The following is a 27,920-nucleotide window of genomic DNA, read 5'->3' as shown; positions in this document are numbered from 1 at the left end:
TTCAGTGTTAGGTGTAGGCACGTCCCCTTGGGTGTCAGGGTGCCTGGTTCACGGCCAAGCTCAAACGTGCCCCGTCTCAGCGGTGGTGGTGCCAGTGACAGCCCCGGTGTCCCCAGGGCTGCTAGCCAGGGAAGGCAGGGCAACGCAGGCAGGAAAAGCCCCAGACCTGCTCAGACATACATACCAGAGCAGCTGCTCCTCACTGTGAGCCTTGCAGGGGTTTTGCTCTCCCCTGTTCTTCGGCTCCTGCCACCAGGCTTTAGCCACCTCTAGCCGACGGTGGCTCTGCCTTGCTGGCAGGGACTTGTGGCTGCAACGGCAGGGACAAGGTCGCGCTCAGCCCTGCTGAGACCCTTTGTGCCCAGCCCAGCCCAGCCCTGCACCCCCACAGTCCCATCTGCACCCCCAGTCCTCAGCTCAGGCCAAGCCCAAAGCAGTCGCTTGGGGCTCTGGAGAGGAACTCGGAGTCAAGGGCTAATGCAGGGCATTCCCTGGCCAGGAGAAATCAGAGGATGTCCTATGCAGCCCCACAGCTCCGCGTCTTTGACCTGCTCCTGGATCCCCGGCGTTAAGCTGCGCCTGTCCACGCTGGGGCTGTGCACACTTACTGCTGGAGGGAGAGCTGCGCCGGTTTACGCTTTGGCTCCTTTCCCCATGCCTCTTTCCTCTCCTGGAGCTCTCTGTCATACTGCCTTCTCCTGACGGAGGCTGGAGGAGTGGGGCAGTAGGATCTCTGAAAGGCAAGAGAGAGGCTTATCAAGCAGTGGGTAAATGCATGGGTCTGTGTCCTACAACAGCAAGGCCATGGGGGATACTCGGCAGGGACACTGCAGCCACAGCGCGGACATCAGGAGAATGAACGCAGCACATCCCCGTGGAGATGCCAGTGTTCAACCAGGGGCTGGCTTCCCAGGTGGCGGAGGTTTTCTTCTGTCCAAAGTTCTTACCAGGGACTCTCTGCTTTCTTCTGTAGTCTTCTTTTTCTCTGTTTTAGAAATATTGGCTTCCAGTTGAGCCCGGTGTCTCCTCTGTTGCACAAGGGAGAAAAGTGTGTGTAGTAGCTTGAGGTGCCACTGAAGGAAGTATCCCTCCCTGCACAGCATGCAAGGCACCCGGGCACTCTGCAGCCTTTCTCAGCATACTCAGTCCTCGCCTGCTCTTCCCGAGCACGGGAACCAGAAAGGCTTCATCCTTCAGCCACTGAAGCCCAGGAAGATGGCATTACCTCTCATGTCGGGGGGTGGGCAGCGTGCCCTGAGGCATCGGTTAAAAATGAGCAGAGCTCGTGTCCCACCTCAAAGGGCAGGCACCCTGGCCGGGGGGTGTCCTGGAGCTCGAGGCAGGCGTCAGGACCATGTGCCCGCAGCACAGCAGATTGCTCTTTGGGTCCCGTAGTTTTCACTGACAAAGTCTCCCATCATGGGAATGAGCAGCTGAGCTGCAAAGACAAGTCACCTGCCCCACGCCTGGGAGGCAACAGTACAACAATGCCGAGGAGACCAGACCAGCACACCTCCAGTGGTGCCTGGGAGAGGGAAAGGTGGTTTCTTGGAGCAGCTGAAAACGCTTCCAGTACCTGGGCATTGAGGGCAGCTGTCTTTGCCTGGCAGGCCAGGTGCTCTGCCCACTCGGCCCTTTCTTGCCTCTCCAGCTCTTCCCGCCGCGCTGCCTGGAGGCGTCGTTCCTCCTGCTGCATGCAGAGGTAGCAGACTTCCTGGAGGGCAGAGACAGGCACAGCAGGCAGCAGGAATCACAGCCGCTGGCAGTTTTCCTGCCCCTTGCCCTCAGCCTTGCTCACAGCAATAGCCTGGGCCTAATGCCAGCCCTGAAAAGCCCTCCTGCTATGACCAAGGCCCTAGAAAGCACCAGTCTCTTTTCTCTCCCGGGAAAGCCTAACTTTTCCCCTTTCCAGGGGCAGCAGCCCGGAGACAGTGGTGTGAGGAGGGACTCAAGAGTAACTTGTGTCTTCTATAGCAAGATCCACAAGAAGCCACGGAATGTGCAGGTCAACACCTAGCAAGGGCTCTTGGGGGAAGTTGTATCCACAGGGCGCCACGTTTCCACAGTGCCCTAGGACACAGTGGTGACATGGGGCCAGATCACGTACCTGCCCTGTGGTGCGATACCCTTTGCAAACAGGGCTTTCCGCTTTGTGGCTGCCTGGCTGAGCTGTTTTGCTCTTATCTTTTTTCGAGGCTCTCCCCTCAGTTGCTGGTAGCACCCTAAGAATACAGAGCAGGCAGAGTCTGTAGCAGCACAGCATGAGTGTGCTCTGCCCCCTGTGCTCTCAAGCTGGGCAGAAGGTGGTTCTGCAGCAGCAGGTGGTTCTGCAGCAGATGTGGGTGTGTTTGACAAGTTGCATTAGCATCCCCAGAGCAAGAGATGCCCTGAGCTTTGGCACATCTCACTGCCACAAGGAGCAGAGCACACCACTGCCTCAGCCCCATTCTCCACACGCCTCACCTTTTGGGGGGCTGCACGCCCAGGCCTTGCTGAGCCACGCTGGTGTCCATTCTGAGCCCAGGTAACTTCACGGGCGAAAGCCTTCTTCGAGCAAGGAGGCGCTTCTCAGCAGGACTCCCTGCAGGTGTGACATGAGACAGCTCTTCACAAGAGCCTCTTTGAGGCAGCTCAGGCAAGAAGCACTTGCAGGGCTGCTCCGTCCTGGTAGGGAACTGTCTGGGGCAGTAGTCCCGATTCCCTCGGAGTCCCGTTTCCCCGCTGCACTTTCTGTCAGTGCTGGAAGGAAAGAGCCCTTGGCACTACAGGCGAGGGAATGGAGTGCAGTGGGGCAGTGTCCTTCAGCAGATCAGCTGCAACTTGGAGCACCAGGCTGCCATTACGAGCCCCTGAAGGGTAACGGCTGCCACCAAACAGAGCCACAGGAGGGATGATTTCCTGTCCCAGGCTTCACTTTGTGACTTTGCCTTTAATTCCCTGGCAGTAAGGACATAGAGGTGACCTGCAAGCCTGTCTCAGGACTCATCCATTACTTTACCTCCTTTCCCACTCTCCTTCGACATGCCTCCTTTGGGTTGTCGTTCTTGGAGAGCCTTGAAGGAGCCCTCAGTGGCCGAGTGTGCTCGTGAAACCTTTGATCTGTGAACAAGAAGATAACAGAAAGAAGCGGTCAGTAGAGATTCACAAAATGCTGCTGCAAACTTGCCCTCCAGCAAGACAGTGCCGGCCCTTGGGACACACGTGAAGGGCCTTTGAGAGCAATGTGTCCAACGGAAATCTCTCATTGCCACAAGGACAAGAGCGCATCGCTGCCCCAGCCCCATTCTCCACATGCCTCACCTCTCGGAGGGCTGCATGCCCAGGCATTGCTGAGCCAGGCTGGCGTCCATGTTGAGCCCAGGTAGCTTCACAGGCGAAAGCCTCCTTCTCTCTGTAGCCAGGTCTTCTCCCAGCTTGTCCTCGGTAGCCGACTGCAGATTTCCTCTCATGCTGGATAAGAGGGGGCTAAAATCTTCCCTGGGAAGAAGATGAACAAGAACATGGAGCTGACAACAAAGTCGCACAAGGACCTGCTGTACACTTGCTGTCCAGCCAGGAAACACCAGCCTTTGGGAGAGGTGTTAAGAGCCCTTCAGAGCTAATGCAGACAGCGTGTGCAACGGAAACCTCTGCCTCCCACAAGGACGGGACCCTCCCGTTGCCCTCCTCCACTTCCCCAAGAGCCTCACTTGTCAAGAGGCTTCTTTCTGCTGCCCTGCTGCCCTTTTCCTTCCTTGGCCCCTTTGGCCTGGCCCGGAGAACGCCTCTTTCGACGGTGGTCAGGCTGCTGCGGAGCACTCCCTGTAACTGTGCACCAAGAAACCTCGTCAGAACAGCATGCTTGGGAGCTCTCCAGCAAGAGGGTGCGCAGACCTGCTCGGTCCTGCCTTGGGAGCTGCACGGTCCTTTACCTTCTCTCTGCTTGGATCCCTCGGGGCCAGGCTCTTTGGCTTTTCCCCCAGGCCCTGGCTTAATCTCAAACCTAGAAACAAGAAGACCCCCAGCTGCAAGAAAGGACTCCACGTTGCCTTTGCCGCTTGCGCGGAGCATGCAGGCTCAGAGAGCGATGAGAGTCCCTGCACGGTCTCTACTTTTCCAGAGCAGAAGGTGCAGATGCTTCAACACCGTGGAGGCCCATTTCAGGCAAGCACATGACACAGCCAAGAGCTCCTGCCTCGATGGGCCGAGCAGTTGCCAGGGGCTGGTCCCAGTGCTTTGTTTGCCTTCCTGGGAGCAAGGGTATGCTAACACAAGTCCTCCTGGCTGCCACTTCTGACACTCTCTCCTCTCGCCTCCACAGAGCCCACGGAGAGCAGAGTACTCTCCTTTGCTCCAGTGTGCCCAGATCCATCCATGTGTGAATTCACATCTTGCCCTCCAGCTCGCTGGCACACCCTCCCAGATTCACGCTGTAGTGCTTGTAAAGAGGCAGCTCTGTACCCTCGGGTCGTCAGGGGATGTGCTGCTCAGCAGTGCGCAGGACACTGTGCCAGGACCAAGCTCTGCAGAGCCCTGCTAGACACAGCCTCCCACTGGGCCAAGAAGTCCCTCCTCTTCCTCTCCGCCTTGCTCCCAGAAGGCGGCCTTTAGGACACCTTTCCTTCCCTGGAGTCTCCCAACAGACAGGGCAATGCCCCACACGGGACCTGCATAGGTCAGGTCTTGGACCCACCACTGCAGAGAGGCTGTGGCCACGCCCAGGACAACACACAGCCAAAAGCAGACACAGTCTTGACTTCACAGCTTTTTGCCATGTCTTGCCAAAGACAGGGAATGAGGAGGTGAAGCTTGATGAGAAAGGATGCCGACATTCCTCTCTCGGTCCAGTCTATGCTGCGAGTGTAAAACCCCAGCACTCTTCCACGTTAATCCAGGGGAGGCCTCTCCGAGGCCAAAAGAAGAAAGAGCAAGCAAGGAGTTGGCTGGAAGCCCTTCCGTTGGACCAGCTAGTCTTGAACGAGCTCACGAGCGGGCAAGCTCTGGCAATGCAGCACCACCAAGCAGGAGCTGAGAAGCTGCTCGCTTGCTCAGCCACGGGCTACACAAGCAAACATACTCACGTTGGCAGCACACGGATCCCCCCAGGAAGCACAGGAAACGCAGCAGCGTCTTTGCCTGATAACACCCAATATTCTGTGCTTGGGTTCTGCAAAAAGGACAGAGACACGGGAGGTGAGGCCAAGGAAGGGATCGCATTACTCACAAAGGCCACAAAGCTTTCTGAGGGTGAGAGAGGCTGCCTCAGGGAAACTCTGCCCCAGGGATTTCTTTCACAAACAGGAGCCCTGCATTGCAATGGAGAGAAGCTGCGCAGCTGTGCAGGAAACTAGCCTCTTTCCCCAGGCCTTTGGGAACAGGACGCTAGGCTGCAAAGAGCTTGGGCTTCACCGCAGACAGCTCTTCCCAGCTTCTGCTACGCTGCCGAGAGCACCAAAGGCAAAGAGCAAGGAGCTCTACAGGGAGCTTGCATTGCTCTAGGTCACCTCTCTCCCAAGTGCTCCGCAGCAGGTCGAGAGACATCACCTTGAGAGTCCTCTGAGAGGAGCTTGGAAGGACTCTCGGGAGCCTGGGAGACAAATCTCAACTTACAGAGAGGAGACTTTTCAATACAATTCCAGGGCCATCCACGGCAAGGAGAAACTCCTTGGAATATCTCATTGTGAGGCTCTTGTTTCGGCTCATCAGAAGACCGATGCCCTTGAAAACAAGGTCGTAATCCTCTCCGAGTCCCGCGCCCCAGCTGAACAGCACCACAATGTCATTCACGCACTCCTTCACTAGCTTCTCGGGAAGGGACGTCGCTGATGACAGCAGAGCATAGTCCAGGGGGACAATTTCAAGATCGTCTAGGAAACAGCAAAAGAGGAAGCCAGTTGGGTAGGGAGCAGCTGAAATACAGCTGGCGACAAGGGGAGACGTGGCCAGCTCCCATGGCCACGGGGAGGCTGCTGGGCCCACGCTGCATGCGTAGAAGACTGCACAGCAGCCCTCAGGGTTAGTCTGGCCACCGCCAGCCCGTCCCCGCGGAGCTGACCGTCAGATGTGCCAGCTTTGGCGGACCCCGCTCACAACCCCTGCACACTCCAACGCAAGGCCTCTGTGGCACACAGCCATCAACCAAGTCTAACTACAGCCACAGCCATGGCAGCAGGGAGCAGAAGGCCCAGGGAAATCTGGCCAGGGAGGGGCTTTGCACACACTCTTGCTCCCAGCTCGGGTGCAAGGCGCCTTACAGCTGACTTACACCCCCTTGGAACTGGCAGGAGGCTGTGAGAGCCAGCAGCAACACTGGCGTTTGCCTGCACAAGCTCTGGTGCAGTCTGCAGGGGCAGCACTGCTTTCCTCTCAGCTGGGGTAGAAACAACCGCTCCAAAACATTTCCGTCAGACTGCAGTCATCCAACATGGCCTAAGAGTGACTGGTATGGAGGCAGCTCCAAAGCAGGACAGGGGCAGACAGTCTACGTGCATGCAGTGCTAGTAAACAAAAGAATACCCCAACGCCCTCTCGAGAGGTCACTACGTGGTGGGCAACAGTTGGGCTGGGACAAGGTGAAGTTGCTCTCAGGCCCTTTGGGAGGAATTTGCGATGCCTCTCCGTCAGTTCTGCATTGCGTTCAGCTCCCACCCCAGACATGTCCCAAGGGGAAGCAACGGCTTTGCTCTGCTGCCTTACCAGGAATGTCTCTGTTGACATAGCTGAGCCCATGAGTCTGTGCAACTCTCGGAGACAGGTGAAAGCGCGGGATAATCACCTCCCTGTTCACCTCACTGCAGTGCTTCCTCAGGACATAGAAAATGCCAAGCACATCGAGGGCCACGCCCTGGCACCCGGCGAGAAAAAAGGAACAAAGTGCTTTCAGGTGGGCAAATGGACTGAGGAGTCAGCAGGGCCAGAAGATGGTGCCTTGTTCCTCAGGAGATGATGCCTTGTTCCTCTGGAGGAACAAGGGGGCTGGAGGGGCACTTGCAAAGCTTTGGAGAAGACGCCTTTGGGAGAAGGCCAGATTTTGTCCTCTCCCTCCTCTGCACCCTCTCAATGGTATGCAAAGTAAAAGCTGAACAAACGTTCCTGAGGGAAGAGACCTTCGCATCTACGTAAGGGCCAAGGGGTGGCCTGCAGTGGAGTCAGCCCTGCAGAGCACCCAGGCTTTGTGTCTGGTCTTTCCTTTGCAGCAGTGAGGACTGCAAATGCCCCAGAAAGGGGTGAAGCCTCTCTTCTCCCACAGCTGCCCTGGACCCTTTGGACCAGTGGACAAAGGAGCTGCTCTGTCACACCCTTGTGCACTTTGGGGACCTTCTCTCTTCTTCCCAAGGAGGGGACGCACAGCGACACTGTGCATGGGGCCCGGGGCTGCCAGCGCTGCTGAAAGCATCCCGGCCAGAGGGGAGGAGCAGGATGACAACCCACCTTGTTCAGCACAATCTGCTGTAGCATGTACTCCGACACGCTCTCCCAGATTCTCACGACCTCTGAAAAGCAAGGGAAACACACATCAGGCTCTGAGCCAGCCAGCTCACCACGTTCGGCACGTTCCCAGCCAGGACAGTGACAGATGCAGGTGTAATCACGCATGCAGCAGAATAAGCACACGCAGGGCGGGCTGCATAGGCCAGTCTTGGCTGCCTCTGGCCGCAGAGCGAGCACAGGAGAGGGCTGGAGCTCAAAAGAGACAGCGGAAGGGTTTTGGACAAGGCCATGCCACCATCTCACATCTGCAGGGGGAGGGTGTGCCCCAGCTCCATGCCTGCGTCTCCCCATCAGAAAGACAAGAGGAGCCCATGGGGAAAAGCCTGAGGCAGTGACTGGACTCCCAGAAGAGAAGCCAGGCAGAAAGTGAAAGGGAAGCGGCTGATTTCCAACGCGGGCGTTTCAAGCGTTTCAAGCCCCAAGAGAGGTGCACAACCCCTCCGCCTTCTTCAGACAGGAGTCCCCTTGCCTCCCGCTTTCAGGTGCTGGTCTCCAAGGGCAGCCCCTCTCTCTGGGGAAAGGTGGCCATGGATTTCCCCATGGCCAGAGGACAGTGCTGTGCTCCACAGCAGCCTTGGGCACCAAGAGCATCCCCAGGGGTCTCCCCACAGGGCCCAGCTCCCCAGTATTCGGTGCCTGCTTCCACAGGCTGCTCACAGCCACCTGAGCACCTCCAGCTCCTTGGCCCAGCCACGACTGCGGGTGGCCAGTGGCCCTGTGAGGCAAGCAGTGACCCTCGGTGGCCGGGACTCCTGCCTGGGGAACCAGGAGGGCAGGGGCAGAGCCAGGCCCTGCACCCAGGAGTCCTGGGCGGCCACCTCGATCCCTGATCCGCACGGGGCACTCAGGCAGGCTCCCATGGCAGCCACCAGCCCTCCCCACACAACGCTGGTTTGGGAGTTGGTGTCCTACACGATCGCGCTCCTGGAAGAGCCCCTAAGGCCTCACCATCATGGCTGAGGAGCCTGAGCGCTGGCAGCTTCACAAACGGGAACCGCATGGTTGTGCCTGTAGTTCCTGCCTGGAAACTTCTCCTCCACTCTCCTCCTCCGCTGCCTCCTCCTCCTCCGCACTCCAGCGCAGTGTGGGGAGGGCTGGGCACACCCTGGGCAGAGGGGAGGTGTCACTGTGAGGTGGGATATGCCACAGTGACCTCAGACTGTGTCACAGAGCGTGTCACAGAGGGGCTGCAGGGATCCCACCCCCAGACCTTGCTGGTGTGGGCCCTACAGCAGTGAGGGCAGCTGCCCTGGGTGGTTTAGGGTGCCCCCACCCCACCACCCTCTGCCCCAGGGAGCTCTTTGCTAAGCCAGCAAGGATCAGCGCCAGCATCGGCCTTCAAGTCCTCCCTCACAGGCATCACATGGGGCATCTGAATGCTTGTGGATTGCAAACATAGACATGGGTTCAAGGGGGACCAACAAATGGGTACCGCGATGGTTCAGACACGGCTTCATGGCCCAGCTCCCATAACCGCAAAGTGCTGCAAATAAGGACAGTGTGTCAGAGGGGAAAAAAAAATCATCATTCTCGGCTTTCCTTGCTTCTCTCACACCTTCCCTGAGCATCTGCTACAGGTCACTACTGAAGACAGGGCACTGGCTCTGGGGCACAAGGACGCAAGTGCCCCAAAGGGTAGAGATCAGAGGTGGGACCTACAACAGAGAAACTCTTATTTACCACAAGCCCGGGCCTACTTTGGATCCCAAAAGCCCAGGCAGCACAGGTTGCCTTCCGGCCAGGCAAATGCCACTTGAAGAGGAGATAACTTAAAAAAACAAATTCTGTGTCTATTTGTCTACATGACTAAGAGTTCCAGCTTGTCCTTTGATGGACAGCAGGAGAGAGAACAACCAGGAACAACGTCCTTCCTCTACACGCACACACATACACGCACTCACACACACACACAGACACTTCTTTTCTCTCACTGCACACCACCCTCCTCACCCAAGAAGCTGCGCAGGAAAGAAGGAGGCATTCCGGAGAAATGCTCTAACATGCAGAATCTCAGGACTGAGCTGGCAGCAACTGCAGGATGGTTCACAGCAGCAGCATGGCCACTCCTGCCACTTTGGGACCATCAGCCACTCTGTCCCCTCATCCAGGTCATTGATGAGTAAGTTAAACAGCATTGGAGCCAGTGTTGGGGTGCACCACTAGTCACTGGCCTCCAGCTAAGACGCTGTGCTACTGATGACAACCTTCTGAGCTTGGCTGCTCAGCCAGTTTTCTGTCCACCTCACTGTCTGCTCAGCTAGCCTGAACTTCATCAGCTTGCTTGTGAGGATGTTAGGAGAGCCAGTGTCAAAAGCTTCCTTTTGCTGCTACTCACAGTCTTATCTTTTGCAGCTACACAGTCCCATTCACAGGCTGGCTATGCTGCATACCCAGGCGTGGCATTGTCTGCTGGTGCTCTGCTAATAGCGGTCACTCTTCAGCATAGGGGGAATGGCCATCCTCAGCAAGGGAAACCGGGCTTCTCTTGTTTGGAGATGAAGACCCCTTTAAATTGGATCCATTCTTTCCTCAGGAACGTGGTTTCCTCATGCCTTTCTCTTGTTTGACTTTCAGCCACAGCAACTGGTCTGAAAAAGGAGATTATACTCTTCCCGCCCTCATTCCCACCCCAATAGCTGCTGGAGGGACAGCACCGCAGGGCACAAGCAAGCCCAGGCCGTCCCTGGAGACCATCGATGACAACCTCCTGATACAAGTTGACAAAGGAGCCCCTGGGGAGAGCGGCTCTGCTTGACCTTGCACTTACCAACAGTGAAGGGCTCGTTGGGGATGGGAAGGTCAAGGGCAACCTTGGCTGCAGTGGCCATGAGATGGTGGATGGGGTTCAGGATACTGAGAGGAGGGAGCAGGGCAAAAAAGCAGGATCACAACCCTGCACTTGAGGAGAGCAGACTTGGGCCTCTCCAGGGACCTACCTGGAAGAATCCCGTGGTGTGACTGCAAGGTGGGAAAGGGAGGGTCGGATACTGGCGTAGAGAGACTGTCAAGGTTCATGAGGGGTTAAGCAGCATAGATTTAAGAAAGAATTTACCCTCGAATCCCATGGTGTGACTGCAAGGTGGGAAAGGGAGGGTCGGATACTGGCGTAGAGAGACAGTCAAGGTTCACGAGGGGTTAAGCAGCACAGATTTAAGAGAGAATTTACCCTCCAAACTGCGTGGGGAGCCCTGGGAACTGTGGACAAGGTGCGTACCTGCCTTTCACTCATTACCTTAATTAACAGCTGAGGAGTACAAGCAGCTACGTTGTACTACATCTATAGAGTACATTATAACATATAGGCCAGGAGTACAATGCGCTTTCCCCATAGTGCAAAATTTGACAGCCGTGACGACAGTCACTGCCAGGGGTTGTCCCACGCTGATTCTTTGCACTTTCCGTCGTGCAGTACTTGGAGTAGGCTCATTAGCTTGTAGACGTTGGGTTTGATGCAATGATTTCCCCTCCCGACTGTCCGGGTTTAGTCAGATCAGGCACCCACACAGCACACCCTGTAGACCCCAAACCACCTGGCTGCTGGGTGGGCTGCAAGGAATCTCCTTCCGGGATTGTGAGGACCCCTATCCGCTCATACATCCGTTGGGCTATTTGGTCTCCCTGTGTACTTCACAGGGCTTAGGAACCAGTGTAATGGATCGCAACCTTCACCACCTCAAGCTAATTCAAGTCAATGACCCCCTGCAATGATATCCACCCCCCTGGACAGCTACACTATTGCAGGGCACCAAGCAACCATACTACCCTTTATGTATGGCGACCGCCATCCCCATGCTCACAAGGTGACAGCTGCCTGGTTCCAGGGTTATTTCTTTGCGTGGCAATCACAGAGCCAACCCTGAACTCCCGGGCATGGCTTGCATGGGGTGGTAGGCTTGGGGGGCGCAGCCGGTGCACTCTAAGCACCTGTGGCCCCCTTGGCACATTTGAGCATATCGGGTAGAGCCATGGGGTGGGCGGTCCCTGAGGCAGGCAGCTGCCTGACAAATGTTTTTACTCCAACCCCTGAGGGTACCAGGAGGGGACAGTTGGCACAGTTGCTCTCTGAGCAGTCTGTTCATTTGCCCCTTGCGGGTGGTGGGGTATCACACAGAATCACAGAATCGTTTAGGTTGGAAGGGACCTCTGGAGATCATCTAGTCCAACCTCCCTGCTCAAGCAGGGTCCTCTAAAGCATATTGCCCAGGATCACATCCAGACGGGTTTTGAATATCTCCAGGGAAGGAGAATCCACTACCTCTCTGGGCAACCTGTTCCAATGCTCTGTCACCCTCACAGTCAAGAAATTTTTTCTCAGGTTCAGATGGAACTGCCTGTGGTTCAGTTTCTGCCCATTGCCTCTTGTCCTGTTGCTGGGCACCATGGAGAAGAGACTGGCCTCATCCTCTTGACACTATGGGATATGTGATAGGTCCAGGCTAGTCCTTGCTCTCCAGCCCAATTTTGAATGCCGTTCCCTGTTAAAGGAGGGCCCCGATCCCTTTGGATTTCCACCAGCAGCCACGTAACCCAATCACATCTTCTAACACTTTAATGGTGTGAGGCTGGGTAGCTGCAGAGCAAGAGTGGGTGTACAAGAGACCAGAGCAGGTTTCTCCAGTGGTCAGGACATATCTATGCTGCTGGCTTTCCAAGAAGGGTCCAATATAATCAACTTGCCACACCTCCCCAGGCTTTTGTCCTCTGCGGATATACCCCTTTTGGGTCTGCAACTGCTGTGGAGCTAAGCGGGTGCAATGCTGCCTGGCCCCATTTGTGCCACTGGCAGATCCCCCTCCGTGCACACTGCTGGCCGGGCAGTGGGTGCTGCTGGTCCCCGCCGCCCTCTCCAGGCTGCCTGCTGTGCTCCCCCACCCTCGAGGGCTGTGCATGCTGCTCTGGCTGAAGCTGCAGCTACTGCTCGAGCAGCTTTGTCCACCTCCGCTCGCCGTCCACCTCCCACCATGGTATGCTGGCTTGCAGCAGGTCTCGGAACATAGTGCCGCAACTCGCCCTGTCTCTGTTTCATGTTTACCTGCCTCTTTCCTGACTTCCCATCTCTGCTCACAGAGGACACCGCTGCTAGCAGAGACAGCGGCACTGCCACTTCCCCCACAGTCACCGGCCCCCATCCCTCACCCCCCAAAACAGGGAGCACCATCGCTTCAAAAGGTTGTTTCACAGCACCTGACTTTGGACCTAAGGTTTTGCTCGTGGGGATCCAATCCAGTCAACTCGGCGGAATAAATGCCAGACAACATTCCGAACTGTCACAGCTAGTTTATGCCTGCTGCAATAGTAGTCCACTTGGTGAGCCAGCCATCAATGCCTGTGGCAGTCGGCCAAGTTAAACGTGCTGCACCCAGCACCCAGTCCGTTAGGGAGGGGGAAACGCTTCATTTTTGCTGCTGCGGGGTATGGAGGGTGTTGCACAGCCTAGGATCCTGGGGCAGAGCCCCCAGCCTATCAAGCTCCTCTCTAGTAAAGTAAAAGGCATCTGCCCCATCACCCCACAACCTTAACAGGCACTCAAAGAACCCTTCACAGGGCTGCTACCTGTAGCACCCTGCATATCCTGCACCTCTCATGCTTTACAATTGCAAACAGTTGTGGGCCCTTGCCAGTTGGCTGCATTTGCTCCGGTAAGCTGCTGCTCTGCCACCAGCCGGGCAGCTACCTTCCTCTCAGGCTCTGTGTCTGACTCTGAACTGTGGGCCTTGTCAGGGTCCCACATATTGCCACCCCAGGTTTCTGGATCCCCATCTGCTTTTTGCACCAGTGCCCACACCACCAGGGGACAGACATCTCGCCGCCCCCTCTGTCACTGCCGGCAATGTGCAATGCAGGCAGCCACAAGCAGCACATTGGTGCTCGAGCTTCTCAGCTCGATCCATGGTTGCAGTAGGCACATGGGTGCTCCAGCTTCTCAGCTTGAGCCGCGGTTGCATTTGCAACCTCTGGGGTCAGCTGGCGAGCGTCCTTAGCAGCTTCAGGAGCACTTTCCAACGGCCCAAGTCGCTGGACACAGCAGTATCCTGCCGACTACACCAAAGGTGTCCGCAAGGCAGGAAAGGGAGGGTCGGATACCAGCGCAGACAAACACTCAAGGGTGGCGAGGGGTTAAACAGGATAGATTTAATAAAGGATTTGCACTCCAAACTGCACAGGGAGCCCTGGGGACCACACGGAGGGGTTGCTCATGGGACGTTGCTGGATGTATGGCTCGGACACCCAGGCGGGACTCACCTCATACCCAAAGGCCCCCTCTTATCGACTACAACTATTTCCTATAGTTCTATTCCTATACAAATATATTGGCATTCGGCATGGTCTGGTGTAGCAGAAGGTAAAACTCCGGAGGGCAACAAATGGCCATCTCCTCCAGGTCAGCTTTTAGCACAACATAAGTCTCCATCGAGCTGTCTTCAGTCACAACTTGCCAGCAGCAGCCTGCCAGCAGAGAGCAAGTACAGTTCCGTCTTCTCAACAGCACACTCAGGGATAACTACAGTTTCACTACCTGGCTATGGTAACAAGACTCGCTCTTCTACAGACGCGCACCTTTCTCCAGCTTTAGGAAAGCACTCACCATCCATGAGACTCTTGTTCTGTCCTTCTTTGTCAAACCCTTGGCGAGTGAGAAGTAGCTCAGTCACACAGCAAGAGCCATTTCCTCTTCCTCATTCAGAAACAAGCGGGGAAACCTTGGACTTTCTACAGCAGCCACAGCCAAGAAACACAGAGGGACAGAAGGCAGAAGCAAGGAAATATGAACCTAGGCTTAGACACCTCCACCTCCAACAGCAGTGCACACCTCAGTGAGAGGATTACGCTCTGGCTTTACCATCTAGGTTTAGGCAAGGGCCTGGCAGAAAGCAGTAAGGACACTGGTGTCGAGGAATATTGGAAACACACTGAAAAAACAGGCTCTAACCTGTAGAGCACTTGAAAACGCTCTCCATGCAGGGCTCTGCTCACCTCCTTTTCCTTCCTCTAGCAGGGACAGTGCCCATTCCTGGCCACCCACTTACCTTCCTCCTTAGCAAATGCAGGACAAAAGGAAGCTACCAAGAAAGCGCTACAACTCTACCTATCACAGAAGCACAGAACCACAGACTGGTTGAGGCTGGAAGGGCCCCCTGGAGATCATCTAGTCCAAACCCCCTGCTCAAGCAGGGGCACCTAGAGCACATTGCCCAGGACTGCGTCCAGGCGGCTTCTGAATCTCTCCAGGGAAGGAGACTCCAGAACCTCTCTGGGCAACCTGTGCCAGTGCTCAGTCACCCTCCCAGTCAAGAAGATTTTCCTCCTGTTCAGACAGAACTGCCTGCATTTCCGTTTGTGCATTTCAGGTCTCATCCTATCGCTGCACACCGCGGAGAAGAGTCTGGCCCCATCCTCTTGACACCTTCCCTTCCGATACTTATGCCCACTGCTCCCTGATCCCTGCTCAGTCTTCTCTTCTCCAGGCTGCAGAGGCCCAGCTCCCTCAGCCTTTCCTCATAGCAGAGACACGCCAGTCCCTTCATCAACTGCTGGACTTGCTTCAGGAGCTCCATGTCTCTCTTCTGCTGGGGAGAAGCTGAGGCCTCACCAGGGCTGAGGAGAGGGGGAGGATTACCTCCCTCGACCTGCTGGCAACACTCTGCCTAATGCGAACCAGGACAGCATTGGCCTTCCTGCCCACAAGGGCACAGTGCTGGCTAGTGCTCAACTTGTTCTCCACCGAGACTCCCCCAGGCCCTTCTCCGCAGAGCTACCTTCCAGCAGGTCAGCCCCCAGCCTCTACTGGACCATGGGGTGTTTCCTCCCTAGCTGCAGGACTCTGCACTTGCCTTTCTTGCATTTCATGAGGTTCCTCTCCACCCATCTCTCCAGCATGTCCAGGTCCCTCTGAATGGCAGCACAGCCTTCTGCTGTGTCAGCCACTCCTCCCAGTTTAGTATCATCAGCCAACTTGCTGAGGGTGCACTCTGTCCCTACATCCAAGTCACTGATGTGCAAGTTAAACAATACTGGGTGCAGCATTGACCCCTGGGGGACACCACTAGCTACAGGCCTCCAACTTGACTCTGCGCCATTGATGACAGCCCTCTGAGCTTTGCCATGCAGCCAGCTCTCAGTCCACCTCACCAGCCACTCATCCGTTCTGCACGTCCTGAGCTTACCTAGCAGGATGTTGTGGGAGACAGCGTCAAAAGCCTTGCTGAAGTCCAGCTGGACAACATCCACTGCTCTGCCCTCAGCTAGCCAGCCAGTTGTCCCATCAGAGAAGGCTGTCAGGTTGGTTAAGCATCATTTCCCTTTGGTGAATGCCTGCTGAATACACATGTAAACCCAGGCCCTGTTCTTTTCACAGCCCTCTTTTCTCCCCTTTCCCAGAGAGGACAGCTTGTTCAGGCCCATGACTTCAAGCTGGACAACAAGAAGTCCACTATTCACATGTTCCTCCAAACGACTGAATGCTGTGCTACTGCAGCACAGCACAACAGCTGCTAACACCCATCTCCCTTCCCCATCAGTTTCCCCAGCCAGGCCCAGAGCCCTCCCTCTTCCCAAGAGGGGAGAACAGCACTGCGCAGAAGCGGCACAGAAAGCAGCTGCTCTCTTCCTTGCACGCTGCACCTGCTGCCCTGACTCTGACTAGCCAATGGGGTTCTCATGGCTCCAGGCCTTTCTGCACCCGCCCTGCTGCAACACTGCCTGAAAGCACCACTCGGGCTCACCTGAGGGCTCTCAGACAGCCCCTGCCCCCTGCCACAGCCCAGGCTTCGGTGCCCAATCCCCTTCCAGAGAGTCACACAAGCCCCCCAGCAGAGCTGGGCCCAGCAGCAGCTGCTCCCAGGCAGGAGGTTGTCTACAGTGGCCGGGGGAACCACACAGGCATGGCACGCACAGGCCCTGGTCTTTCACAACTGCTACGTCAGGCCATAGCAATAAATGCGAGGGAAGGACCAAAGAGGGCAAAAGCACACCTGCCACAAGTCTCTGCACTCCAATGCACACAGCCTGGAAACAAGCTGGAGGAACTCAGGCTCTGCCTGTGGTCACGCAGCAGCAGCATCCTTGGCGAACGTGGGCTGGCGTGAGACCGCTCACCCAGCTGCAGTGCTGCACCAGATGGCTACAAACTCAGCAGCAAAGACAGCCAGGGAGGGCCTGCCTTTCCTCCTCCGGAAAACTCCTGCTGCTCCTGAAAAGCTGCTCCTGACAACAACTGGTGTTTTAACACCTCCAAGGGTTTCCTGCAGAACAGGCAGCGTCCGACAGGGGAGGTTCCTGAAGAGGCTGAGCAGTCATGAAGGGAAGGAAAGTCTTGTGCTGCCCAGAACCATTCCCAAGAAGCTGGTGGGAAGGGGAAGTCAGAAGAAAGAGTGGTGGGAAAACGCCCTGCAGGAAGGAGGGCCACCTCCCGGGTGGCCTGGGCGTGCAGCCAGCAGGTCGAGGGCAGTGGGGCTGCCCCTCTGCTGGGCACTGAGGAGACCGTGCCAGCAGGGCTTGGTCCCAGCAGGGGCTCCCCAGCGCTCCAGCACACGCAGGGACACCCGGGAGCGACTCTGGCAAAGGGGGCCCAGGCCGCAAAGGGGCTGGAGCACACAGCCCCCGCGGGGAGGCCAAGACCACCTCCCTGGCGCAAGAGCAGCTCTTCCCACAAGTAAGCTCGAGGGCCCACGCAAAGGAGGCCAAGGAGAGCAGCCTGCAGCCCCATGGTCCCCTGCCCACGGGGGCACCCTCCAGCCCCCACCATCCCCCTGCGGGGCACAGCCAGGTAGGGCCCCCGCAACTGGGGAGCGGGTCAGGTGTGCCGTCACCACGGCCTCCCCGTGTCAACAGTGACCTCAGCGCCACTGTCCCAGAGCTGTCAAGAGGCCGGTGGTGGGACACGACCCGGGATCGCGCTCTCCACTCCTGCCTGCCATGAGCCAGCCGGAGCGACTGTGGGCCAGGAGGAAGGCGGCGCTGCGCATCAAGAGGAAGGTGGGTGCCACCGTCTGGGACCGCCGCGCCGCCCTCCTCCAGAGTGCCCCAGCCGCCTCGGAGCCCGTGGAGGAGGAGGAGGAGCCCATGGAGGTGGACCCCACAGAGGGGCAGCTCGCCCTGTGCCTCGTGGACCTGCCGCAGGGACCAAAGAGGAGGAGGAGGTGCTAGCCTGGCAGGAGGCACCCCGCTGACCACCAGCTGCGGCACTGCCCCCCCAGCATCACCAGGCTGCTGCCAGCACCCAGCCACGGGGAGCTGAGCCCACCAGCCGGGGCACGCCGAGGATCACCGGGCCACCCGTCGCCTCCTGGACTGCCCTGGGCTGCTGCGCACCAACATCTGACCGGCAGAGACAGGGCCCACCGCGGGGACACATCCCTCCCACGACTCCCCTCCACCTCTACTGCGGGACGGAGACAGCGCCCGGGAACAGCTCCCACCACCCTGCCACAGCTCTGTTTAGGCTACAGGTTAGGTTATAGGATAGATTTTTTTAGGAGTAGGAGTATTATAGCATTTAGCATTAGGGTTACTCTAGGAGCATTAAGGTTCTTAGTAGTAAGATTTCTTAGTGTAGGGTTGGTTAGTCTATTTTTAGTGTGTAGTTATGGACAGTTAGTTTCAGTTAGGTAGAGGATTCTTAGTTCACAGTGAATATTCTATGTGTAGGGCACAGTTCTTCTCATTACTATCATTAGGTAGAGTTATTACTTCTGTTCCTAGTAGCATTACAGTTATTCGTTATAGGTATTAGTCTTAGTTATTCTTATGAGTTCTTCTTCTTCCTTCCTGTAGGGTAGTTCACGGTATAGGGTAGCATTAGGCTAGGTAGCTTCGAGTTGGTTACAGTAGTCTTAGTGTGTATTTAGTCACTGTTCCAGTAGTCTTAGGGCAGTTACAGGAGCCTTAGTTCACAGTTAGTTCGGTCTTCCTCAGTGGAGAGGTAGTGTCTTTGGAGCCACAGCGAGAGAGGAACGCACAAGAAGGGAGGGACTAACCTGGGCCAGACCTTCACAAAGGCCCTGCTCCCAAAAGGTCCTGCAGCACCAAGGCGGCAGCACTGCCACCAAGCACCATCATGCGCACACATGCATGGGGTCCCAGGGCAACTGGGCTCAGTCAGCTGGGCTACGAGGCAAGGCAAGAGTGTGTCTGTGCACAGCTGCTTGTCGGACTGGGCCCCCACAATCAGACTCTTTCCCACTATGGAAAAGCGGCAGGACTCTGGCATCTCTTGCACGACACGACATGACATGAGGGACTTTCACCAAACACGTGTCTTAAAGCCAGTGTCTCCAGGTGCAGGAGAATGCCCCATGCAAAGTGACTGCGGCCACGAGCGTGTGGGGCATCTCTGCCTTCCTAAGAAACCTTGGCAGGAGCCTGGACAAAGCACTAACAGCAGCAACTTGACTTCATGTCTCTCCTCAACGCTTGCATCTCCTGAACCGCTCGCAGTGTCCCCTCACCAGTGGTCGATTTTGCATTTCCTGCATCTCTACAGCAATCCTGGAATCTTTCTGCAGTGCACACTCAGAGGGGTGCACCTGAGAACCTGTAAAGTGGACACCTCAGAGAGATTTGGCATTGAAAAAAATTAAGGAGGCATTAAGGAAAGCGCTGGCTCTAGGGCTCCCTGATTATAAAAAAACCTTCCCAGCCGTACATTCAGGAACAAGGGGTTGCCAGGGGAGTGCTGACTCCAATGCTACGTCCCCAACCCAAACCAGCCACATATTAGTTAGTACAAGTGGATGCCATCCTTTTGGGGACTCCTGGACGTATCCGTGCAGTGGCTGCTGCAGCAATCATTGTTGAGACATGTCCAACCATGCTTCTGGGACACCCTCTGACAGCACACGTCCCACACAAAGTGGAAATGTTATTGAAGAATTTTGTGTCTCACGTTCCAGCTCCACAGCGAGCACATAAATATGAACTACTTCTCTTAATGATGGACAATGTGACTATACAACATTGTAATACATTGAGTCCAGCTACCCTGCTTCCCTTGCCCAGCAACGGAGAAAAACGTTACCGTGAGCGCACTAGGGTAATGCAACTTGTGGAAAAACCTCGCCAAGACTTACAACAGACTCCCTTCCCAAACCCAGATTTAGTTTTGTACGTAGATGGATCTTCCTCTTACCATGAGGACAAGCGGCAAAGTGGCTACGCGGTAGGATCTGATTTCGACATACTGGCAGCTCGGCCCCTAAAACCCACTACGAGCGCGCGAGGGGCCGAACTGGTTGCTTTGGCAAGAGCAGCAAGGCTTTCTACAGGTAAAACTGTTAATATTTATACTGATTCAAAGTATGCTTTTGGAGTTTGTCATGCAGTAGGGGCACTATGGAAAGAGCGAGGGTTCTTAACCTCCGGCGGAAAGAACATCGCAAAGGGCCCACAAGTCCGCAAACTGCTGGATGCTATTCAAGATCCTAAACACAGTGCTATTCCTCATTGCCCTGCACATCACCAAGGTAGGCCCACCGTAGAAAAAGGGAACAATTCTGCTGATTCAGCTGCCCGAGCAGCTGCCTTGCAATGGGGTGTTTTGTTATGCCCCACTGCGATGGATGGACGTGTCCCAGCTATCCAACATACATGACAAAGAATGTACCAAGGAAGAAAAGGAGAGGTGGGAACAGCTTGGAGGGGAACGAGGCGAAACTGGAATTTGGACAATCGGAGGTAAGCCTGTATTGCCTAGGAAAGATCTGCTACCTGTGGCACCATGGCTCCATGAAAAAGGACAAGGCGGAATTGAAGGTGTTGCGGCACAAATAAAAAGACTCCTGGGCAGCTCCAGAGAGATATGCAGCTTCAAAGTAAATAGTATCCAGCTGTGATCAATGTCACAATGAATAGGACAGCAAAAACAAAATGAGCAAAGGTGTGTGCAGAAACTAACCTAACCCAAAATGGCCACAGGTTTTAAGTTTAGTGCTATGGGACATTAGAAACACACCTCGGAAAAGCGTTGGTCTTACCCCAGCAGAAATACTATTTGGTAGACGTTTGGCTGTCCCAGGGACTTATTTACCTGTATCAGAAGAACTGGTGGATGGGGATGACCGTGTAACGAGGAATGTAATGTACCTTCAGAACACGATTAACCATTTACCTGTATCTCTAGACTTACAAGTCCATACCTATGTACCAGGAGATTTGGTACTGATAAAAAGGTACATCCGAAAGCATACATGGGAACCAAAGTGGGAAGGAGCGTACACTGTACTTGTGTCTTCCTATTTTGCAGTTAAAATTGCTGAGCGGCAATCCTGGGCTCCTCATTCGCATGCTAAAACACACAATCCACCAGAATGCTTATCGGAAGAGTCTTCTTCATTAGAGGATGTTGTTTGGAAGCGATGGAAGGATGGAGAGCAATTCGCTGGGAGGCTCTCACCACAGATCCTTAGGTACGGCAACAGGCTGCTACCAAGAATGCCACACGTACTGCATGGGTAACTATGGTAGCCTCGACAAGGGGTCGCAGAGAGAAGCACATCTTTTGCTGTTTTGCTGATAAAACGGTTACTTTGGAAAGAGAAGAAGAAATGGGCCGTTGTTGTAGTAAGACCTGTCATGCTGAACAATGTTGTACAGAGGTTCCTGTGAACGCTCATGCGAGTCTTGATGACATTTCTATGGACGGTCACATTGTGTGTCAGGTAAAACATGACTTAACTACTCCTACGATCACTAGTAGCATTACTCCCACTACTCAACCTCCCACCCCTAAACTAAAACTTTGGACATATCTAATAGGACCGTACGTGATGAAGAAAGGAGGTCAACAAACCGTGCTGCTTAATCCAACTTGGTCCTTCAAACAAGTAGAACTCAGCTTGCAAGTAAACATCACAGGGCTCAAGCCCCAACGTGCGCCTTTCTTGCAAAACGTATATGTTGCATGGGAGACATGGTTAAACAGCAGGGAACAAAACCTAAGAAAACGACACATCACGGGCCTGATGGGGACTGGCCTAGGTGTATTAAATGGTATCGATGCAGAAGTGCTGATGAATAAATCGGGCGCACCCACAACAGATTTGTTTAAGCTGCAACATCCGTTGCCATCGTCGTTGACCGCAGCAGGGAAAGTACAATGGCTGATACCAGACCTGTTACCTCGGACGGAGGAGATTAATGAGCAAGACCACCGATTAACAATAGACACGTTAGGGGTACTTCAAGGAAACACCTCACTTGCCCTTAGCTGCATTCAAGCCCAACTTTGGCTACAAACAATAGCTGCCTCAGGAATAAGGGAAGGGGAGAATGGTATGCTTCCAGCAGAAATCCAAACATTAATATGGGAAAAGAGTGCCGTATCGGAACGGAAATATCAAGCTGGGTGGCAAATGCCTAAGTTTACATTCAGTAAGGAGCAAAAAGTGATAACTGCTTTTGTCCTCACTATTCAACAAGCATGGGGTAATGTTAGATCACAATAAGAGTTTAAATTTGCGCGTGTGTAACTTCACAATGCTAAAGGCACGTGGCTGCAATTATCCAAGCCCAGTAACAACTCCTCAGTTACTCCAGGAAAATTATTCATTGAGTCATGAATTGTGAGATCACCAGTACCTACTGGAACGAATCTCCATCTAGTGAAGGAAGTACTACACCATGACCAATGCGGACAATGCTCCACAAGGTCAAAGAAACAGGGAAAAGCACACTGATGACCGTAGAGCATGACACACAACAAATTCAAATGAGACTTGAAAGAGTCAAAAAAGACGCGGCACGTCAATGGTGGGAAACTTTGTTTGGGTGGTCTCCCACCGCTTCTGCCTTCCATAATTGTTTGCTGCATCCTGTAGTGATTCTGCTCTGTCTAGGCATCGTGTGCTTTGCACTCACCTTGGCATTGTATATCAAATTTCGGAGGCGGGCTGCTCGCCTTGGAAAATGGATAGATTACGAAGACGAACAGCCAGAAAAACAAATGGGGGGTTTGTAAGAAAACCACTGTCATTTCCATTGGCATAACCTTGATTCAACTTAGCATCAGTGCTTGGAGCAGTGAAGCCTGCAGGCCTAAGCTTGAACTTTAACCAAACCTGTGGCATACTGCTGACAGAACAACTGCAGAACCAGCTCAAATCAGCCCTCAAAGACACAGCACACAATGGACAGAGGTCTCGGTTAACCTCCGGATAAGATAAGGCGCTGTGAAGCAGGAACAGCAGCAACTGTCCTGGGATGTAGACACGAACCAATCAAAAGGATAGAGACCACCCACTCAGGAAAGAAGCCTGGAAGAGACTGTCACTGGCAGGCGGGGAAATAAGACTGTAAGGAGTATAATCACCCCCACATTTCTTTGTTCTCGGTCCCTCTTTGGAGGCACCCAGCTCGAGCTGAAATAAACCATTGTATAAGAGTCTGATTCGGACTTAGCGGTGAATGCCTGGGGACCTTTGTAACAATATAAAGCACATTAATCCCTGTGGACATGGTTTTCTGGAAAGCTTGGGACATGCAGCTTACTTCACAACATATAATGTTTGTTGTCATCATTTTACTGTGTGTGGAGGGAACAGGTGTGTGCTCATGTGCTAATCTTGTCCTGCAGTACACAACAACTGTCACAACTCAGACACGCTGAGGCTGCATCACACACCCCTCCCATCCCAATGTATCCTGCATATGAATCCTGGAAAAATGGTTTGGGCAAAACTGAGCTCTACATATTTCAAATCACAAAGGTTTCCAACAGTGTCAAAGGGTGGACAATCTCACAGCCTGCAGGCAAGACGGGGCCTCCTGGAGAGCACAGCCCCCATGCCAGCAGCATGCGCTGGTGCCTACCTCCAGTTGGCAACCCCCTGGCGTGTCCCCGGCCTGAGGCACCTCACTGCAGAGCCGTGGGGGAACATAGTGATGCAAAAGGGGATGACACCGCAGAAACTCTCACCACTTCCGGGGAACAGTGGGGAAATTAGGGATCAAAAAGTAGAAAAGGGAGTTGTAGGGAGTGGAAGTTGTTGGATAAAACACAGCTGGGGAGGGGTTTAAGCTGCTGCTTTCAGGGGGAACAACAGGGAGAATTATGAAAGGTTAATGCCACCCTATATGGTAAAGACCCTGCTCCGGACTGCCCCCTGGACACCAGTCGGTGAGAAGGGGATGCCCACACTGCCATTCCTCCGTGACTGACAAGGCATCGAGACATCGGGAGCCCCAAGACAGCAACTTAGTTTTGAGCCCAAGGTGAGTGAAGGATAACAGTTTAGTGCTTGGCCAAAGCAAAGCAGCCTGTAAGATTACCATGTAGGAGCAAGCAATAAACACTTATAAGGGGGCAGCCGTGCTGCACCGGGAGTCCTTGCTCTTTACAGGCCCCCTTAAGTTAGTAAACATCTGACAGCATGCTGGACATGAGGCCATCCCTGGTGCAACGCCACATGGCCGTGCCCACCTCCCCACCTCCCCGGTGCCGATAATGCGAGGGAGGGCAGGAGTCAGCATGGCTGGCACACACACACTCTGCCCATCCTTCTGTGTGTGCTACTGCTCACTGGGGTGCTGGGGACTGGCCATGCCATCCCTATGCCCTGAATGTGGCCCCACAGAGCTCCCACACAGCACCGAGCGCACTGAGGGGGCACATGCTGTCCTCAGGCTACTGGGGAGCACCAAAAGGCACCCCGAGTGGCCTGAGCACATGGAAAAGCACATGGGGGCAGCTGGGATGCACCAGGAAGGACACAGAGAGCCTTGGGGCCCACCAAAAGGAAGACAGGAAGTCAGGCAAACAGTGGGCCTTGGAATGCCTGCAATGTCACTGTGAGGGCAACAGCCACTAGCTTTGCCTTCGCATTCGCTGCCAGGCCCCACAGCGCACACATGCTCCCATGCCCTACCTCACCACTTGCGCTCCCAGCTGCAGGCAGCTCCTCTCCGGGGCCCAACTCGGGCACCCATGCTCCCCGCAATACACTCACCTTGCCAGCCCTATCTGCCCCAGCCTTCCAGGTAAACGGGAGGAAAAAAAGGACTAGGGGGGTAGGCAGGCATGGGAACAACTTTCCCAGGCAGGTTGCACTGTCTCCATCCTTGGGCAAGCCCAGCGGGACGTGGCCCCCGAGCCACCTGCTTCACTTCATGTCCTCTGCACAGCGGGTGGATCGGAGAGTTGGAGACACCCAATTTGCAGATGCTCAGGGTGACCCAGGGCCCACAGCTGCGTGCCATCGCTGCCAGGCTCTCGGCAGGCGGGCACACAGGCCTCAGCAGGAGAAGCCCGATGGGGGCACTTTCCTGGGCGCTTGGAGGATGAAGATTGTCTGCACCCCCTGGTAGCGCACCTGGGGGCTGCTGTCATTCTCCAAGCTCTGGAGGACTGAAAGATACGTTCCTATGAGGCCAACACACTTCTGGCATCTCTACACTGGATCAGCACATTGCCACAGTACCTTTTAGGCAGGCCTTCTCAGCGAATTCTTCTTCCGATTGCTCATCTTTATGCACAAACCTGGAAACAAAAAGGTGACACTGGCTTCAGTAAGCGGCAACAAAGGCCCTTGCAACAGCCAGCAGGAAGGTGCTCACAGAGCCACTGCAGAAAGCATGACTGACTCCTGCCTTCAGAAATACCAAACCCTTCAAGGCTGAAAAAACAGAACCCACACTCAGATGCTTTGGAGACTTGGGGGCACATAAAAGGGTCAGCACACAACTTGGAAAAGAGACCTCACATACTTGGGCAAGGGGTATTTTTCAATACACACTGCACGAGAACACCACTGCGCTGCAGCAAGTTATACCTTAGCCTCGACCCAGGCGACCTTCCTTAGCGGGTGGAGCTCCTCACGGCTGACCTGGAGTTGGACAACACAGGGGGAACTGCACGTGACCACACTGGAGTCAGGCAATCAGAACTCCGTGCTGAGCAGCTGACTCACTGCAACAGGCCTCCCGGCATCCCAGGCTCCTTAAGGAAGGCAAAGAAACCGCAGCGCCTCTCACCATCACAGCAGCTCCTTCTTGGCTGAAGCTGGCCTAACAAAGTACAAACAACACCCGTTTCCCTCACTCTGCAGCATTAGTCGCCAGGCTTCACTAGACCCTTCTTTCCTTAGCCCTTTCCAAGCCACGTGACCGACAACCCCCACTCCTTGCTCAACGGAGCTAGCAAGCTGCCTCACGTGACCTCTCTTGTACGCAGGCTAACCTTGGCCACCGCACGCGTGTCTCTGTGCGCTCCTGAGGACGCACACAAGACGCTCAGGTCCCCCACAGCTACGGCAACACTGGGCATCAGCACAAGCTTACTCAGGTGCTCCTTCCATGGTAGGACAGGCAAAGAGGCAGTGCCCACAGAGCTCTACGCACCAGCTCACCAGACACACAGGTATTACAGGCTGCTCGGGCTGCCCTGCGTTGACACCTCCTTAAAACTACACAGACATTGAAGCTGCCTGTCGAGACATCCCTTCTCCTCCACCAAGGAGTATCTGCATTGTCACCAAAGAGACCCCTTTTCACAGGGCACACCTGCAACACACTCTCTGGCTATCCCACACTCACTGGGCCCTTAAGAAAACACTCTCCTTCTACACCTACGTCCCCAAGCTCCGGCCCTGCCCTTTTCACAGCCCTCTCCTCTCCCCTTTCCCCGACAGGACAGCTTCTTCAGGCCCACAACTTCAAGCTGCACAAGAAGCAGGGCACTCCTCACACAGCACAGCCATCCAAACAACTGAGCGCTGCACTTCTGCACCACTGCCTGAAAGCACCACTCGGGCTCACCGGGCGCCTCACAGACAGCCCCTGCCCCCCGCCACAGCCCAGGGTTTACTTCCAAAACTCCTCCCAGCGACCCAGAGGGCCCAGGGCCACCAGCGGGCACCACGCAGTGCCCGAGCCGCGACACCGGGGCGAGGCTGCGCAGCAGCCCCGGCAGCAGCGCCCCCGCCCCGCGCCGGGGGCGCCGCCAGGCAGCGGGGCGGGGGCAGGCGGCGGGACGGCTCGGCAGCCGCCACGCGGGTCGGCGTCGGCGGAGGGGGCCGAGGGACGGCGGGGGGGAACCGGGCCCAGCCAGGCCCAGCCGGGCGGCAGCCATTGCCACACCTGCTCCCCCGCCCGCCTGCGCCGGAAGTGACGCCTCCCGCCCCACGGCCCTTCCCCCCAGCCCCACCGCGCTCCCCCATCGGCTCCCGCCGCGCGCGGCCTGACCGGGCTGCACACGCCGCCTGGCCGGCGCCGGCGCCGGGGCCGGGGCAGCCGCGGGCCGCACGCTCCGGCCCCGCCTGGCCGTGCCGCCACAGCGCCTGCGCAGAGCCGGCCCCGCCCCGGCCCTCAGTGCCCCTCCTCCGCGCCAGCACGCATGCCCAGAGCCCCGCCTGCCCAGAGCCCCGCTCCCCCCGCCCACCCCCCCTCTCCCCCTCTCCCGCGGGGCAGGCGCAGGCGCAGTGCCGCCCTCCCCCTGGGGCGTGTCCCGCCCCGGGAGCCCACGAGCCGCGGGAGCCAATGGGGAGCGCGCGGCGGAAGGGGGCGGGGTCTGTGGGGGGGAGGCGTCCCGTCCAGGCCGTGGGGGCGGGGCCTGGGCGGCCACGGCTGCCGCTGGCTCGGCCCTGGCCCCGGCCGGCGGCGCCTCCGCTCTCGGGGCTCGGGAGAAGCCGCGGCGGCCGAAAGCGCCGTTCCCGGCGGCCGCGCAGGGAGCCGCGAGCGATGCCGCAGCCTGTGGCGTGCTCGTGTGCCGGGGAGGCAGCGACTGCTCCCTGGGCGCTGGGCCCGAGGGTGGGGAGGGCGTGGGGGGCGGCGGGGCTGGGCCGGCCGGGAGCAGTTGTCCGCCAGGGCAGCCTCTGCTGGGAAAGGCTCCTGCCTGGGAGCGGCTGCTGCTGGGCCGCTCTGCTGGGGGGCCTGTGAGGCTCTCTGGAGGGGACTGGGCCCCGAAGCCTGGGCTGTGGCAGGGGGCAGGGGCTGTCGGAGAGCCCCCAGGGGAGCCCGAGTGGTGCTTTCAGGCAGGGAGCAGCAGCACACACGGGAGGATGCGCAGGGTGCGCGGGGGCCGGCCATGCTGGCTCCTGCCCTCCCTCGCATTATCGGCACCGGGGAGGTGGGCACGGCCATGTGGCGTTGCACCAGGGATGGCCTCGTGCCCAGCATGCTGTCAGATGTTCGCTAACTTGAGGGACCTGTAAAGAGCAAGGACTCCCGGTGCAGCACGGCTGCCCCCTTATAAGTGTTTAGTGCTTGCTCCTACATGGCAGTCTTACAGTCTTACAGCTTGTTTACTGCATAACAAGATCAGCATACGAGCACACAACTGTTCCCTCCGCACACAGTAAAATGATGACAACACACATTATACATTGTGAAATAAGAGAAGCTCCGTGTCCCAAGCTTTCCAGAAAACCACGTCCGCAGGGACTAATGGTCGCTGTGATGTAGTGTGTTGACAGCGCCAAGTGTTTTCTGAATCTCATGGAACACTTGATTGTCATTTTGGG

At 56.1% G+C, this 27,920-nt stretch overlaps 1 protein-coding gene across 1 annotated transcript; it reads right to left on the bottom strand.

The window, feature by feature from the left end:
- Positions 1-26,713, bottom strand: LOC138061810 (MAP7 domain-containing protein 1-like). Its single transcript, XM_068915830.1, has 16 exons — positions 26,644-26,713; positions 24,882-24,940; positions 7,411-7,472; positions 6,676-6,823; positions 5,590-5,846; positions 5,061-5,146; positions 3,912-3,982; positions 3,690-3,807; positions 3,301-3,477; positions 2,999-3,099; positions 2,464-2,581; positions 2,108-2,222; positions 1,577-1,714; positions 948-1,028; positions 609-733; positions 1-310 (listed from the first exon to the last, which is right to left on the bottom strand). The coding sequence occupies exons 3-16, from the start codon at positions 7,435-7,437 to the stop codon at positions 61-63; spliced, it is 1,812 nt and encodes a 603-aa protein (XP_068771931.1). The 5' UTR covers positions 7,438-7,472; positions 24,882-24,940; positions 26,644-26,713; the 3' UTR covers positions 1-60.
- Between the last annotated feature and the right edge of the window lie 1,207 nt (positions 26,714-27,920).

Source organism: Struthio camelus, chromosome 21 (assembly GCF_040807025.1).
Source record: "Struthio camelus isolate bStrCam1 chromosome 21, bStrCam1.hap1, whole genome shotgun sequence".
In the NCBI taxonomy this organism is placed as follows: Eukaryota; Metazoa; Chordata; class Aves; order Struthioniformes; family Struthionidae; genus Struthio; species Struthio camelus.
Note: the sequence above shows the minus strand (reverse complement) of the source record. Positions and strands in the feature narration are given on the sequence as shown.

What these genes read in the sequence shown, in the direction of transcription:
- LOC138061810 (XM_068915830.1), bottom strand. Translation starts at nt 7,437, where the DNA reads ATGCTACAGCAGATTGTGCTGAACAAG. An exon ending in TATTGAAAAGTCTCCTCTCT is followed by an intron (nt 5,147 to 5,589) that starts GTAAGTTGAGAT and finishes TCCTTTTTGCAG; the next exon opens with AACCCAAGCACAGAATATTG. An exon ending in AGAAAGAAGCCTCTTGACAA is followed by an intron (nt 3,478 to 3,689) that starts GTGAGGCTCTTG and finishes TCTTCTTCCCAG; the next exon opens with GGAAGATTTTAGCCCCCTCT.